The 13,524-nt window shown below is 35.4% G+C and overlaps 1 protein-coding gene across 6 annotated transcripts in view; it reads right to left on the bottom strand.

The window, feature by feature from the left end:
• The window catches only part of LSM14A (LSM14A mRNA processing body assembly factor), a 53,309-nt gene that overhangs the window by 15,741 nt on the left and 24,044 nt on the right, over nt 1-13,524 (bottom strand). For all 6 annotated transcript variants that reach the window (XM_043899102.1, XM_043899100.1, XM_043899099.1 and 3 more), the window contains exons 2-4: nt 12,655-12,818; nt 10,291-10,420; nt 1,152-1,274 (exon numbers count right to left, since the gene is read on the bottom strand). In XM_043899102.1, the coding sequence (XP_043755037.1) occupies nt 1,152-1,274; nt 10,291-10,420; nt 12,655-12,818 (417 nt within the window). The remainder of the gene's footprint in view (nt 1-1,151; nt 1,275-10,290; nt 10,421-12,654; nt 12,819-13,524) is intronic.

Raw genomic sequence — 13,524 nt, 5'->3', positions numbered from 1 at the left:
TCCCTGTGCTATACAGTACACTTAGTCTATTTCTAATTATTAATACTTACAAGAAATCTTCAGAATGTTAAAAAATTAAAAATTAAGTTATTTTAAGTTAATATGAATATATAAGTAACTACAACTATTTCAAAATATCTAAAGTGAGATACACAGGACTATGTTTAGCACTGGCTTGATTTTACCCTCAAGAGTTTTTGAAAATATTGTCCTGATTACAGCATATTTCTGAAATGACTTTATATTGTTTTATTTGAAAGTAAATATCCATATAAAGCTATGGGCCAGTATCATCTACTTTAGCAGCAGATAAAGAAAAGGAATCTTGGAATCACTGAAGGTTATGAGACTGGCTGGTAGAAAAACAAAATTAAAAGCAAATGAAACAGAATCCTTTAAGAAGCTTATTAAAATGCAGACCCCCAAGCTCCCAGGATTCTTTTGTAGCAGTTCTCAGGATATACATTTTAAGGAGCATTCCAGATTAGATGATTTGGTTCTAGGTGGCCACACCGAGAGCCACTGCTCTAGATCATGAGGATGCTAGGAAAGATGCAACAGCATAAGGAATAGCTCGTTTCCTCAGCTACTATTTCAAATTCATAGAGAATTCATCCTCAGTGGTGAATCTGAGACTAACCTATAATATTTAAGTATTGTATACAAGTACATATTATATATGGCTTCCCTGGTGGCTCAGCCAGTTAAGAATCTGCCTGCTATGCAGGAGACTCGGGTTAGATCCCTGGGTCAGGAAGATCCCCTAGAGAAGGAAACGGCAACCCACTCCAGTATTCTTGCCTGGAAAATCCCATGGATGGAGGAGCCTGGTGAGTTACAGTCCATGGGATCACAAGAGTCGGACATGACTTAGTGACTCAACCACCATATACAAGTAATATAATTGCTTTGTTTAAAAAAAGAAAAAATTCAAACAGTGTTCACTGTTTCCATTTTATGATCTAAGAATTATGAAAAGTCTAAACAGTGGAAGTCATTCAATAGTGTATTTATTTGGATGACAATTTTAAAAGAGCTAAGTAGAAATTATACACGTGATTTACAAGCTGCAAAAGCTCTTCCATTCAAAGAAAGACAAAAACCACCATAGAAATTTAGAATGGAAATTTCTGAAGGAAAAAACAGCTTACCTTGAGATAGCTGTGTTTTTAGAGCTCTTGTATCCTGTGTAAAGGCAGAACCAACCGCACTACTTTGGGAGAGGGCACTGCTGCTTGATGCTTCTGTTCCAAAGGATGTCAAGGAGCTTCCGGCTTTAAGAAAAAAATTTTAATGATAATTAAAAAAAATTTTTTTTAAGCTTTCTATTATATAAAGTAATATACCATCTTAGTGATGATAAGTGTCCTTCCCCATAACACTTGAGCAAATTAATAATATTAGAAATTAATGAAACTGAATCAAAAATAATTCTGAGAAATTTTTGGCAGTATATACATATAAAAGCAAGCCTATATGTACTTCAGCTTCTTTGTATGCAAATGACTTTTGTAACATATGCAATACTGTCCTGAGCAGTTATGCAGGTAGGATAGCAGAATGCACATCAGATAGAGAAGCAGCAGAAATGGTATATTCAACACTAACATGAAGGTTCAATTATTTTAAAACCAAATATCTGTATAAATAGCCAAATCAGCAGACAGGTCTACAAAGAGCTTTTCCAACATTTCCAATGGACAATGGACTCCAGTCCATTTTAATGCTTCTCCTCAGGACAGTATTGTGGGGCTATGTTCTGCCTAAAGCAACCACAAGAAGTTCTGATAATATGAGAAAGAAAAAAATCCCTCAAAAGGACTCAACTCTTTGCTATATTAGGTTATGTCAAGCTTCTCTACATTTCTTCAGAATTTATGAATCAATCACTTTCCACATGCTATGACCTCTTAATATTTAATCTACATAGGTTTTCAACAGTCCTCCGGATTCCCCACCTCTGAATTAAATCTAAAAGTGGTACTCAGAATAATTTTTTATGAAATAGAAACATAATCACATCACTACAGTGCTTAGGACCCTCTGGGGGCTTTCCACTGTCTTCAAGATAAAAAGTTCAAATTATTTGCCTTAGTTTATAAGCAACCGCCCCCGCCCCCCACCAATCTGCCTACCTCTTCCCTCATTATTTCCATGTCTACTTCACAACAGAAGTTTAACTATTTGCTTTTAAATTACTTGAACATTATGAACATGTCCCTCGCATCTTATTTTCAAGCTAAGCAACTCTAGTTCCTTCAACCATTACTTACCTTCACATATTCTTTAAGCCTTGCCTCTTTGACTTCTCCCTAATTTAATGAATTCTAGTTTTTCATATCCCTCTTAAAATGGGGCAGCAGAACTTATCATAGCACCTCAGATGGTAAGAATGAATGGGATTCCTTAAGAGTTGTAATCCATTCAGGCTATGGCCCCAGTCAGGTAAGGAGAGGCCTAACATAATCTCCCACAACATGCCCAGAAATGTTGAGACTAGTGCTCTGAGTAGTTCTGTAGAATGCTGAAACCATTTTATTATCCCTAGTATTCCTAGGTAATGACCAAGATACAGACTACTCTGATGACGCGTATTCAACCTCCATCCTGCTCTGTGCTTTCTCACCTGACGCAGCCTCCCACTGCTTGCCCTCAGGTTAGAAAACTCTTCTATATCCTCCATCTCTTTTCTGAGTTCTTGGTTGTATAACACCCACCTCCTTCATGCCAATTCTGCTACTGATTTATCTCAAACTACCTTTTATGCATAGGGTGAGGGAGGGATCGTTGTTAATTTTTTCCAAATAGATACCCAGCTGCTGCAACATTATTTGTTGGAAAGATTTCCTCCTTTCCACTGAATTGCACTGGCATCTTTGTCTTAAGTCAGCACTTAAATAGGTCTATTTCTAAACCCTCTATTCTTTACCCATGTTTGTCTATTGTTGTATTGATCATTCCCTGTCCTGAAACTTGAAACAGCATATACTTCAAACTTCCTCTTTCTTCAAGAGTGTATTGGTTATTATAGAGTTTGTATTTTCATGCAAATATTAGGATCAATTTGTTAATTTCTATTTTTTGAAGTGTGATGGGATTTTTACTAAGATTATGTTCAACCTGTAAATTTGTAATTTGGGGGGAAAGTGTCACCATAAAAATATTGAATCTTTTAACCTATAAGCATGGATTTATGTAGATTTTAATCTCTCTCGGCAATGGTTTGTCATTTTTATTGAAGAGCAGTTTTCCCAGCGTCAGCATTACTGACATGGTGGGCTAGACAATTCTTTGTTTTGAGGGGTTGTCCCATGCACTGTAGGATGTTAAGTAGCAACCCTGGCCTCTGAGGGGGATGAAATGAACTTCCCTCTACTGAGAATCGCTATTACAGAAGCTTTTAAATACATTTTTTTATATTCATTCTTGGGTATCTGATGTTACTGATGCTATTATAAGCTGCGTTGCATTTTATATTTCGCTTATCAATAATCTATTCTAGATCAGCAAATTTTATAATTTGTCAGATGGTAAATAAAATATTCTAGGCTTTTCAGGCCACATGATCTGTTACAACTATACAACTCTGCACCTGTAGTGTAAAAGCAGCCACAACATGCCAATAAACGGGTATGGCTGTATTCTAATAAAACAGGAGGCTAGCAAGACTTGGTCCACAGGCCATAGTTTGTCAATCTGCCTATATTCCGAATACAAAAATCTGGTTGATTTTTGTGTGTTTACCATGTGGTCCCTTACCATGTTAAATTCACTTATTCATTCTAGTGGTTTTACTATTCCTTTGCATTTTCTATACACACAATCATGCCACCTTCAGATAATGACATTTTTAGTTCTGCCTTTCCAGTCTCTGAATCTTTTTTCTTGCCTTGTTGGACTGACTAGGACCTCTAGAAGAACACTACATGAAATAAGATACAATTCTGCTTTCACTTTATTCCTTACCTTAAGGAAACAGCCTTCATTATCCCACCGTTATGTATGCAAGCTTTTCATTATCCCACTATTATGTATGCAAGCTTTTCATTTCACTAATCAAATTAGGAAATTCCCTCCTATTCCTTAGTTGTTGATAAATGAGTATCAAATTTTATTGAATGCTTCCTCTATATCTCTTGGGATTGCAGCTTTTCTGCTTCATTCCATTAATGTGGTAAATTACAAATGATTTTCAAATGTTATAACATCTTTGCATTCCTGAGATAAACTTTGTCATTATGTACTAGGCTTCTTATGAACTGCTGACTTCCACTGATAAGACTATGTTGAGGATTTCTATATGTATGTTCATGGAAATTAGCTGTAATTTTATTTTCTTGTAATAATTTCACTTACATTTTGGTATCTTATCTTGCCTTCATTACCTGGTTAGGAAGTGTTCTTCTCCTTTATTCTCTCAAAGAGTTTGTAAGATTGGTAAAATTATTTCTTCCCTAAATGATAGAATTTACCAGTAAAGCAAACAGTCTAGAATTTTCTTTACGAAAGATTTTAAATTACAGTTTCAACTTTTTTAACAGAGTGCTAGTGAGATTATATTTTCTCTTGTATTGGTTTAGGAAAGTTGTAGTTTTAAGAAATTTGGCTATTTCATCTAAAATGACAAGTTTGTTGACATAAAGTTGTTTACAATATCTTCATATTATCCTTTTAGGATCTACAGTGATGTCTACTCTTTCATTCTTGATATCAATATTTGAGCCCCCTTCCCTTATTTAGTTTTGCTAGAGGATTATTAATTTTATGAAATTTTCCAAAAAGCCAATTTCTGGCTCTGTTGATATTATATATATATATATTTTTGGGACTAGTTTCTATTTCCTTTCTGTTTTAAATTTTTTCTTCTTTCTAGTACTTTTGGGCTAATTTTCTTTCTTTTTTTTTTTTTAACCCTTCTTAATAAACTGGTAGCTTAGAGCACTGATTTTCAAGTTATCTTTATTATTAATTCCAACTTAATTTCTTTGTGGTTTGAGAAAATACCATGGATGATTTCAATCTTTCTGAATTTAATGTAACTTCTTTTATAGACCAAGATTTGATCTATCCCATTGATTGATCCATATTTACTTAAAAGAATCTGCTGCTGCTGCTAAGTCGCTTCAGTCGTGTTTAACTCTGCGATCCCACAGACAGCAGCCCACCAGGCTCCTCTGTCCCTGGGATTCTCTAGGCAAGAATACTGGAGTGGGCTGCCATTTCCTTCTCCAATGCATGCATGCATGGTAAGGCGCTTCAGTCGTGTCCAACTCCCTGCGACCCCATGGATGGCAGCCCACCAGGCTCCTCTGTCCACGGGATTCTCTAGGCAAGTATACTAGAGTGGAGTGCCATTTCCTTCTCCATGAAAAGAATCTATATTCTGAAATTGTTGGTGTTGGTGTACTATTTTGTAAAAGTCACATACACATTTAGGATTGTTACAGCTTTCTGATGAACTGCCCACTGTACTGTTATAAAGAATCCTTCTGTATCTTTGGCAGTACTTCTGACCTTTAAGCAGCTTTGTCTGATGTTAATTTTTCTAACATAGTTTTCTTGTTATTAGTGTTTATATGGTATGCCACACCTTTTTCTATTCTTTTACTTTCTTTTAATTCATCGTTTATAAATATCATATAACAGGGTCTTTTTTTAAAATTTATTTTAATTGGAGGCTAATTACTTTACAATATTGTGGTGGTTTTTGCCATACATTCACATGAATCAGCTATGGGTGTACATGTGTTCCCCATCCTGACCCTCCCTCCCCATCCCATCCCTCAGGGTCATCCCAGTGCACCAGCCCTGAGCGCCCTGTCTCATGCATCAAACCTGGACTGGTGATCTATTTCACATATAATAATATACATGTTTCAATGCTATTCTCTCAAATCATCCCACCCTTGCCTTCTCTGTCAGAGTCCAAAAGTCTGTTCTTTACATCTGTGTCTCTTTTGCTTTCTCGCATATAGGGTCATCGTTACTATCTTTCTAAATTCCATATATATGCGTTAATATACTGTATTGGTGTTTTTCTTTCTGACTTACTTCGCTCTGTATAATAGGCTCCAGTTTCATCCACCTTATTAGAACATAAGAGGGTCTTTTTAAAAAAAATTCAGTTTGATGATCTCTGCCTTTTAACTGGAATGTTCAATTCCTTTACACATTACTGAAGTAGGTCTTTTGTTTATTTTTGACAACATCACATGTTATGTGGGATCTTAGTTTCCCCCCAACCATGGGTCCCTGCAGTGGAAACACAAAGTCCTAACTACTGGACTGCCAGGGAATTCCAAAGTAGATCTTTAATAATCCTTAGTCTGTCATTCTTAATGCATGAACCACTCTCCTGGTTTATACTAACTTTATAAAGTTCATAAGCAAGTTAAGTGTTCATTAAGCTCAGTGATTAAAAATTAACCTGTACAAAACACTAGAGACCTAAGAGAGTCACTGTCCAATATGATTTGATTACTTAGGTAGCTAAAATGTATTCATTTGCCTGACTGTTCAGGCAATTTACCCCCTCTTGCCCACAAGAGTAGTATGAGAGACAGCATGCCATGGCTGTTTGGTGCTTCAGTTTATTGAGATAATTAATTTCTCCTAAAGGCCTATGAATTAAAGGCAGTAGTGACCTAATCTTTGCATGTAAGAACTATCTGAGTGTCAGCTGAAAAAAACAACAATGTTTTCATTCTACACACTGCATCATTCCTTTCAAAGTATGAGAGTATTTGTTTCCTCACAATTGTGACAAAAGAGAATATATTCAAACTTCTGGGTTTCTGTCAAATTGATAATGAGAAATGGTGTTGTGGTGCTGATTTAATTATCTCATCATAAGCAAGATTTAAGCATCTTTCCATGTTTAAGGGCCATTTGTGTTTTTTCAAAGTTAGTTCCTAATCTTTATCTATTTTTCTGTTGGGTTGTAGATCTTTATTTTCAAAAGCTCTTTAGATATTAAAGATACTAATCCTTCATGATATAAACTGCAAATAAAACTATAAAAAGATGATAATATATGAAAATTAAAATGGAAAAAATTCCCCCAAATAGCAGTAGAGTAATTCCAATTTATTTAAACTTCCTCTTTACATCAGAATACTGGGCACAGAAAATGAAAACAAGAGGCTTAGATTAAAATCTGGCTTAATTTGTATCAACACAAACTGTATCTGAGTTAATTCTGTTTCTAAAGAACATCTGCCACCTTAATCAATGCTACAGTTTTCCTCCTCCTCATTTAACTACTTCTAAATACTATATATAGTTCTTTAATTAGCCACTCCACAAATTATTCTACCAGTATGGAAATCAAACAATCAAAAATAATTTGCTACTGCAAAAACTAGTCTATTCATATGGAAAACACAAGTAAAACCTACCTTTTGCCATTCAAAGAACACTAAACCAGCAAACCCCAATATAAAAATTAGATAAAAGTATTTATAAGGAATATATTAATGTATTTCACCACCACAAAATACTCCGATCAGAGGAGCAGGATATGAGGAATAGCAAAAGCAGCATTTACTATGCATTTTGTGCTAGACCCTGTTTCAAATGCTCTTATAAATACTGTCATGCAACTTCACAGTAATGTAGAGGGTAAGTACAATAATCCGGATGTTAGCTAACTATTCAACTTCGTGAAAGGAATCTCAAAAGGATAAAATAATTTGCAACTGTCCCTTATTGTGAATCCTCAGAATAGGATTCTAACAGTTATAATTAACATAGGGTATACCTTGATTTAACATGGATAAGTTAACACTGATCTTTCCTTGAGTAGGATTAGGAGGTACATGGACCAAAGTTATTTCACCTAGCCAAGAAGTAATTAAGTATTTAAATTTTGATTAGAGATGAAAGAACTACCCCAACAAAAATAAATAAACTTGAAAAATGTCAAACTTGTGTCAAAAAAAGGGAGTACACTGAATATCAATATATTCCTCACCTAGCTCACCAACTACTAACTTCTTGCCGCACCTATCCCATTTTTTCATTTCTTCATATTGTGATACACAGACTTCTCTTTTCATCTACATATGCCATAATCAATCTGACTCTTCACCCTTCAGTACTAAAGTCATTTCCCTAAAACATATTCTCCTATATGGTTAACCACAATACCATTACATCTACGAAATACATCTAGAAAATGAACATCATCCTATATTTAGTCCTCACTCAAAGTTCCTCAATAGTCCCTAAAACATTCTTTATTATCAGCTTTTCTTAAAACTTGGGATCTGAACATATATTACATTTGGATGCTATGTTTCTTCAGTATTCCCAAGTCTAAAACAGCCCTGCTCCCTCTCTTCTTCACAACACTGAATCCTTTGAAAAACTTGACTTTCTGAAAATGTATGTCAATTTCTTCAAGATTAGAGTCTCCATTTTGAGCAAGAATGCCCAGAAGTGAAGTTGTTTACACCTCTCCCCTGTACCATCACACCAGAAGACATATAATCAATAATTATGCCAATACCAAACTTGACGAATTAATTAAGATGGTGACTGACCATCAGATTTCTCCATTATAATAGTACATCTTCTCCCTTTGTAATTAACAAGTAAACTGTGCGATGATACTTTAAGATTATTTTAATATCTTGTTTCAACCTCATTCACCCAATGATTTTAGCATCCACTGGTAATCCCTGCTAATTATTTCACTAGAGGTTAACAATGGTGATTTTCTATGTCCACCATTCCTTATACTTCCTAGCTAGCGTTATTTTACTTAGAAAAAGTTTCCTTCTTCTTCTTTTTAAAAGGGGCCTAGATTCTGTTTTGGAGAAGGCAATGGCACCCCACTCCAGTACTCTTGCCTGGAAAATCCCATGGACGGAGGAGCCTGGCAGGCTGTGGTCCATGGGGTCACTAAGAGTTGGACACGACTGAGCAACTTCACTTTCACTTTTCACTTTTATGCACTGGAGGAGGAGATGGCACCCCACTCCAGTGTTCTTGCCTGGAGAATCCCAGGGACGGGGGAGCCTGGTGGGCTGCCGTCTATGTGGTCGCACAGAGTTGGACATGACTGAAGTGACTTAGCAGCAGCAGCGGATTCTGTTTAGTGGGGAAAGGTCTTTAGAAAGCAAGAACTGGGTCTACCCACGGCCTTTGCTACTGGGTATCATTGCTTCTAGGCCTCTTCTACGAACAGAATCAGGAAATAGTCAGTTTTTAAAAAATGAATTCACACCTATACCTCCAATTCACATTCACTACCACAACACTGTTCTTTACCTTTCCTCATTCAATATGTGTATCTCCCTTCTCCAAGGTAAAAATATCGCCTATCAACATCAATGTATTATTCATACGCCTTGTCCTATTATACATACAAAAAATAGTTTCAAAATAAACACCACCAATACCACTACCAATTAGAAACCCTAAGTCACGTTTTCTAAGAGTTGTATTTGTTCTTGTAAGAGTGTAAAATATGAGTGTAAAAGTTTACTTATTTTAACAAATTCTGTTAACATACTAATGAGTTTCAAGATAAACTTGAAAACTGGATTTGTGATTCAGTGAAATAAACTGGTAAGTGATTATTTCAATGAAATCAATAAAGGTTTAAGGTAAAATGCATAGCTACAAAAACACAAAAAAGTTAATCTAATTATATCAAGTTGTACATGACAGCCTTTGTCTTCTAGTCCCAAGTGGGACTGTTATTAGCCTAGCCTGTCTATATTTTCTTACAGTGTGTATGTTAGTTGCTCAGTTGTGTTCAACTCTATGCGACCCCAAGGACTGTAGCACACCAGGCTCTTCTGGCCATGAAATGCTCTAGGCAAGAATACTGGAGTGGGTAGCCATTCCCTTCTCCAGGGGATCCTCCCAATCCAGGGATTGAACCCGTGTCTTCTGCATTGCAGACTCTTTTATGTCTAAGCCACAAGGGAAGCCCACAGTGTTGTTTACTATTCCTTAACAACAGCATTATCTCCATTTCCCTTTTGGAAAACTCATCCTATTGAAAAAAAAGTTTATTTTAAAGGGCTATATCTTGTGTAAATTTAAAATAATATTCATAAAATTTGGTAATTGGCTATACCTAGATTTTTAAAAGTTACTATTCTAAAAGATGGCCTTTATAGAACCACTAATCATTAAGGACCAAAGTCTTCAAAAAAACAGGTTACAAAAGGAACATCAAACAATGTCTGAAAACTTGTGGAAGGTTTTACATAACTTTATGATAAAGACAGGAAAATTACGAAAAAGAAAGAAAGAAAGGAAAAAAGCACAACATACCAACACCAACAGCCCCAAACTGCTGCCCAACTAATGAACTTGGACTGAACTGACTGTACGTCGGCATCCTGCCAAAAGGTCCATAGGAGCCCACCGACTGGAATGAAGAAGTAGATGAACCTAGTGAAGACTGAAGAAAAGATTATGGGTTAATTTATCAGGCTCTAAACGATATGTACATAATGGAAATAAATTTGCATATTTACATTTTAAAGAAAACTATTAAATTATAATTACTAGACACAGAAGTAATTATAACAACTTGCAACATGCATTTAATGTTACAACAGTTGAATAATCTGACTGCAATATTTGATTATATTTGTCAATTATACTTAATGTGATTTATAAATACTTTTTTCTACAATGAACTCTTAGGTTTCATTTTAGAGCACAGTTAGGAAAGAACCAAAGAAAAGTTACCTGAGTAAGTAAACGAACTTTGTTTAAAGAAAAAATATGAGAAAAATAAAATTTGGTTATATCAACAGTACTAAGTTTCAATCTCGTGCTGACATACATAAGGTATCTCACTTTTGATTTTATTCTTTTCAATCGTTAGAGGTATACTATTACATTTATAGGAAAGAGATGCAGAAACAAACTATCGCATACAAAATCATTTACTATTTACATATAGTTGTTGTTATGCTGGGGCTTCCCTGGTGGCTCAGACAGTAAAGAGCCGGCCTACAACGCAGGAGACCCAGACTTGATCCCTGAGTCGGGAAGAGTGCCTGGAGAAAATCCCCTGTTCGGTGCAGGCAACTATTTCTATGAGAATGTCTTTTCTCCCTTCATTTAAGAAGTTTACATTTTCTCAGGGATCTTCAGTTGTGGCATGTGGGATGTTTAATTGCAGTATGTAGGATCTAGTTCTCTGACCAGGGATCAAACTCAAGCCCCTTGCACTGGGAGTGTGAAATCTCATCCACTGGATCACCATGGAAGTCCCAGCCATTTCTTAATAAAAAGCTTATCTTGTATTCAGAAAAAACAGTAAATAAATGTTAAAAGGTACTTTCTCTCCCCCCCTCATTTAAATTTTACACAGCACTTAATATTTTCTTTAGGAGTGTTCATTAGGTATTTACTTTTAAAAGCTGGAAGGTACATTCTATGCAAGATAATGCATATACATTCTGTGTATTTTTAACAATCAGTTTTGTGAAAAACTAAGGTTTTTATCACTCGCAGCATAAAAGAGTAAGTTAGAAAAGCCAACAAGCATAATTTAGCACACATTAACAAAGACTTCTGATAAGAAAAAAAGTTGGTAAGAAAACGGATTCAGGAGGAAAGTCACTTGGGGGCCACAAAGCTTTTAATCAGTTATGCCCACAACTGAAAACACTCTTATGTTAACCTGTCTCCTATGCTGCTGCTATAGTAGAAATTCACAGTTTCTATGTATTTCCAATTAACATATAAACGGGTACTATAATGTAAACATCCTCTTTAACTCATAATTTGCAATCTATTAGACATCACATGTTTCTGTTTTTATTAAAATACAAAAATTTTGAAATTTCTCTTAATGAGAAGCCTCAGGATCTTTTTAATACTTTATTACAGAATCGAATATCAGTATATGTTAAAATCCTTTTATGTTTGTGCTATCTGACTATATAACACTCTATGTACACTATACAAACATATAATGTGATTCAGCATTTTTCCCATTAAACCTAGTAATCATACCTAAGAGTAGCCACCATCACCCTAGTTTGTAAAATGAACCACATGTGAATAATAGAATATATAATAATAGAATATATGTGAATAATATAGTGGAATGGATCCTGGATTCTGGAGCCAGGATGCCTGGGTCTACTCAAATTATGGCTCTAATTCAATTTCCTCACTTATAAAAGAGAATAACTATAGTACCAAGCTCAGAGAGTGTTGTGAGGTTTGCCTTATTATATGTGCAGTGCTTTTAATAGTGCTTCTCATAAACTCAGAACTCAATAAACATTAGCTACTACTTTGTTACTGCAATCAGAAAATTCTTATGAAAAAAATTAATTCCTGGGTTTCTCTGGTGATCCAGTGGTTAAGATTCCAGGCTTCCACATGGGAACCAAGATTCCCATTTTGTGTGGCACAGCAAAAGAAAAAGAAAAAAAAATTAATCCCTCAGCTATTTCTTACTCTATTTAGTTCCGATTTATCATCTAAAGAGAGAAACCTGGATGAGAACATCACCCAGTTATTCTGGGTATCTAGGTAACTAGAAAATGGTAATAAGCTACATGAATGTTCAATAGAGAAAATTTAAAAGACTAAAACAAGGAGGTAAAATCCAAGGCTAGTTATGTGTATGAAATTTATTTATACTCCAAGACAGATTTACAATGTTACCTGAACAATAGCTGGGTCCTGAGGCAAAGAACATTGTGGTTTTGGTGGCTCACAAACAGTAAGGTCTTTAATATCACTCCCACGGAATATTATGTATTCAAAGACTTCATCTCGAGGTGGTATTGGACGATCTGTTGGTCTGTCTTCTGTACCAAAGGACCGAACTGGTAAGAAAACAGAGGACATGAGACAGATGTCTACTCACTGTATTCAGGTAGCGCCTCTTAGAGTGCACTGTTCCCAGTACTAAGGAGCAGTCCTTAAATGCCCTCCATGAGAAAGTATTCATTAATTTGTAGCTAAAGTAAAATTCTTTTAAAAGTGGAAAAGAAAGTGGGTTTTGCATAGATTTACATGTATTCGATTTAAAAGACTATCAGTGTTACGAAGATTATATTAGAAAGTATTGTGTTCTCTCTACACTGTTACTTACTTACATCTTTGGTGGTTGTGGTAAGAGGTGCTAAAAAAAGCCCTTTCATTGCTGATTTATTTTTAATGTCCTCATTCAGCAAAATAAAAAACTGGCAACTTGTATGATATTTCCTCTGTGTGTGTGTGGGTGTGTATGTGTGTGTAGTGAATCTTCACTGAGTGAAGATTTTCCCAATCTATAAAAATCCCAAAGTCTGGGAAACTGAGCTTCAGGTTTAAGATGAGGCAATGAAAAGAATATCTTCCTTGGTTAGTAACACGTCCTCTAGAAACCAAGTAAAGCCTCTGTCAGCTACTCGGCTCCATGGGACAGCCTGAAATGCCCTAGTTACCTAAAATATCTACCTCATAATTAAATCTGACTAACACTCAGGATGGCATTATTCAAAGTTGAACTGTGACCAGCTGTTTCAGGGTAAACTAGCTAAAAAAAAG

This window comes from Cervus elaphus, chromosome 4, assembly GCF_910594005.1.
Source record: "Cervus elaphus chromosome 4, mCerEla1.1, whole genome shotgun sequence".
In the NCBI taxonomy this organism is placed as follows: domain Eukaryota; kingdom Metazoa; phylum Chordata; class Mammalia; order Artiodactyla; family Cervidae; genus Cervus; species Cervus elaphus.
This window is presented reverse-complemented; position numbering and strand designations above follow the sequence as displayed.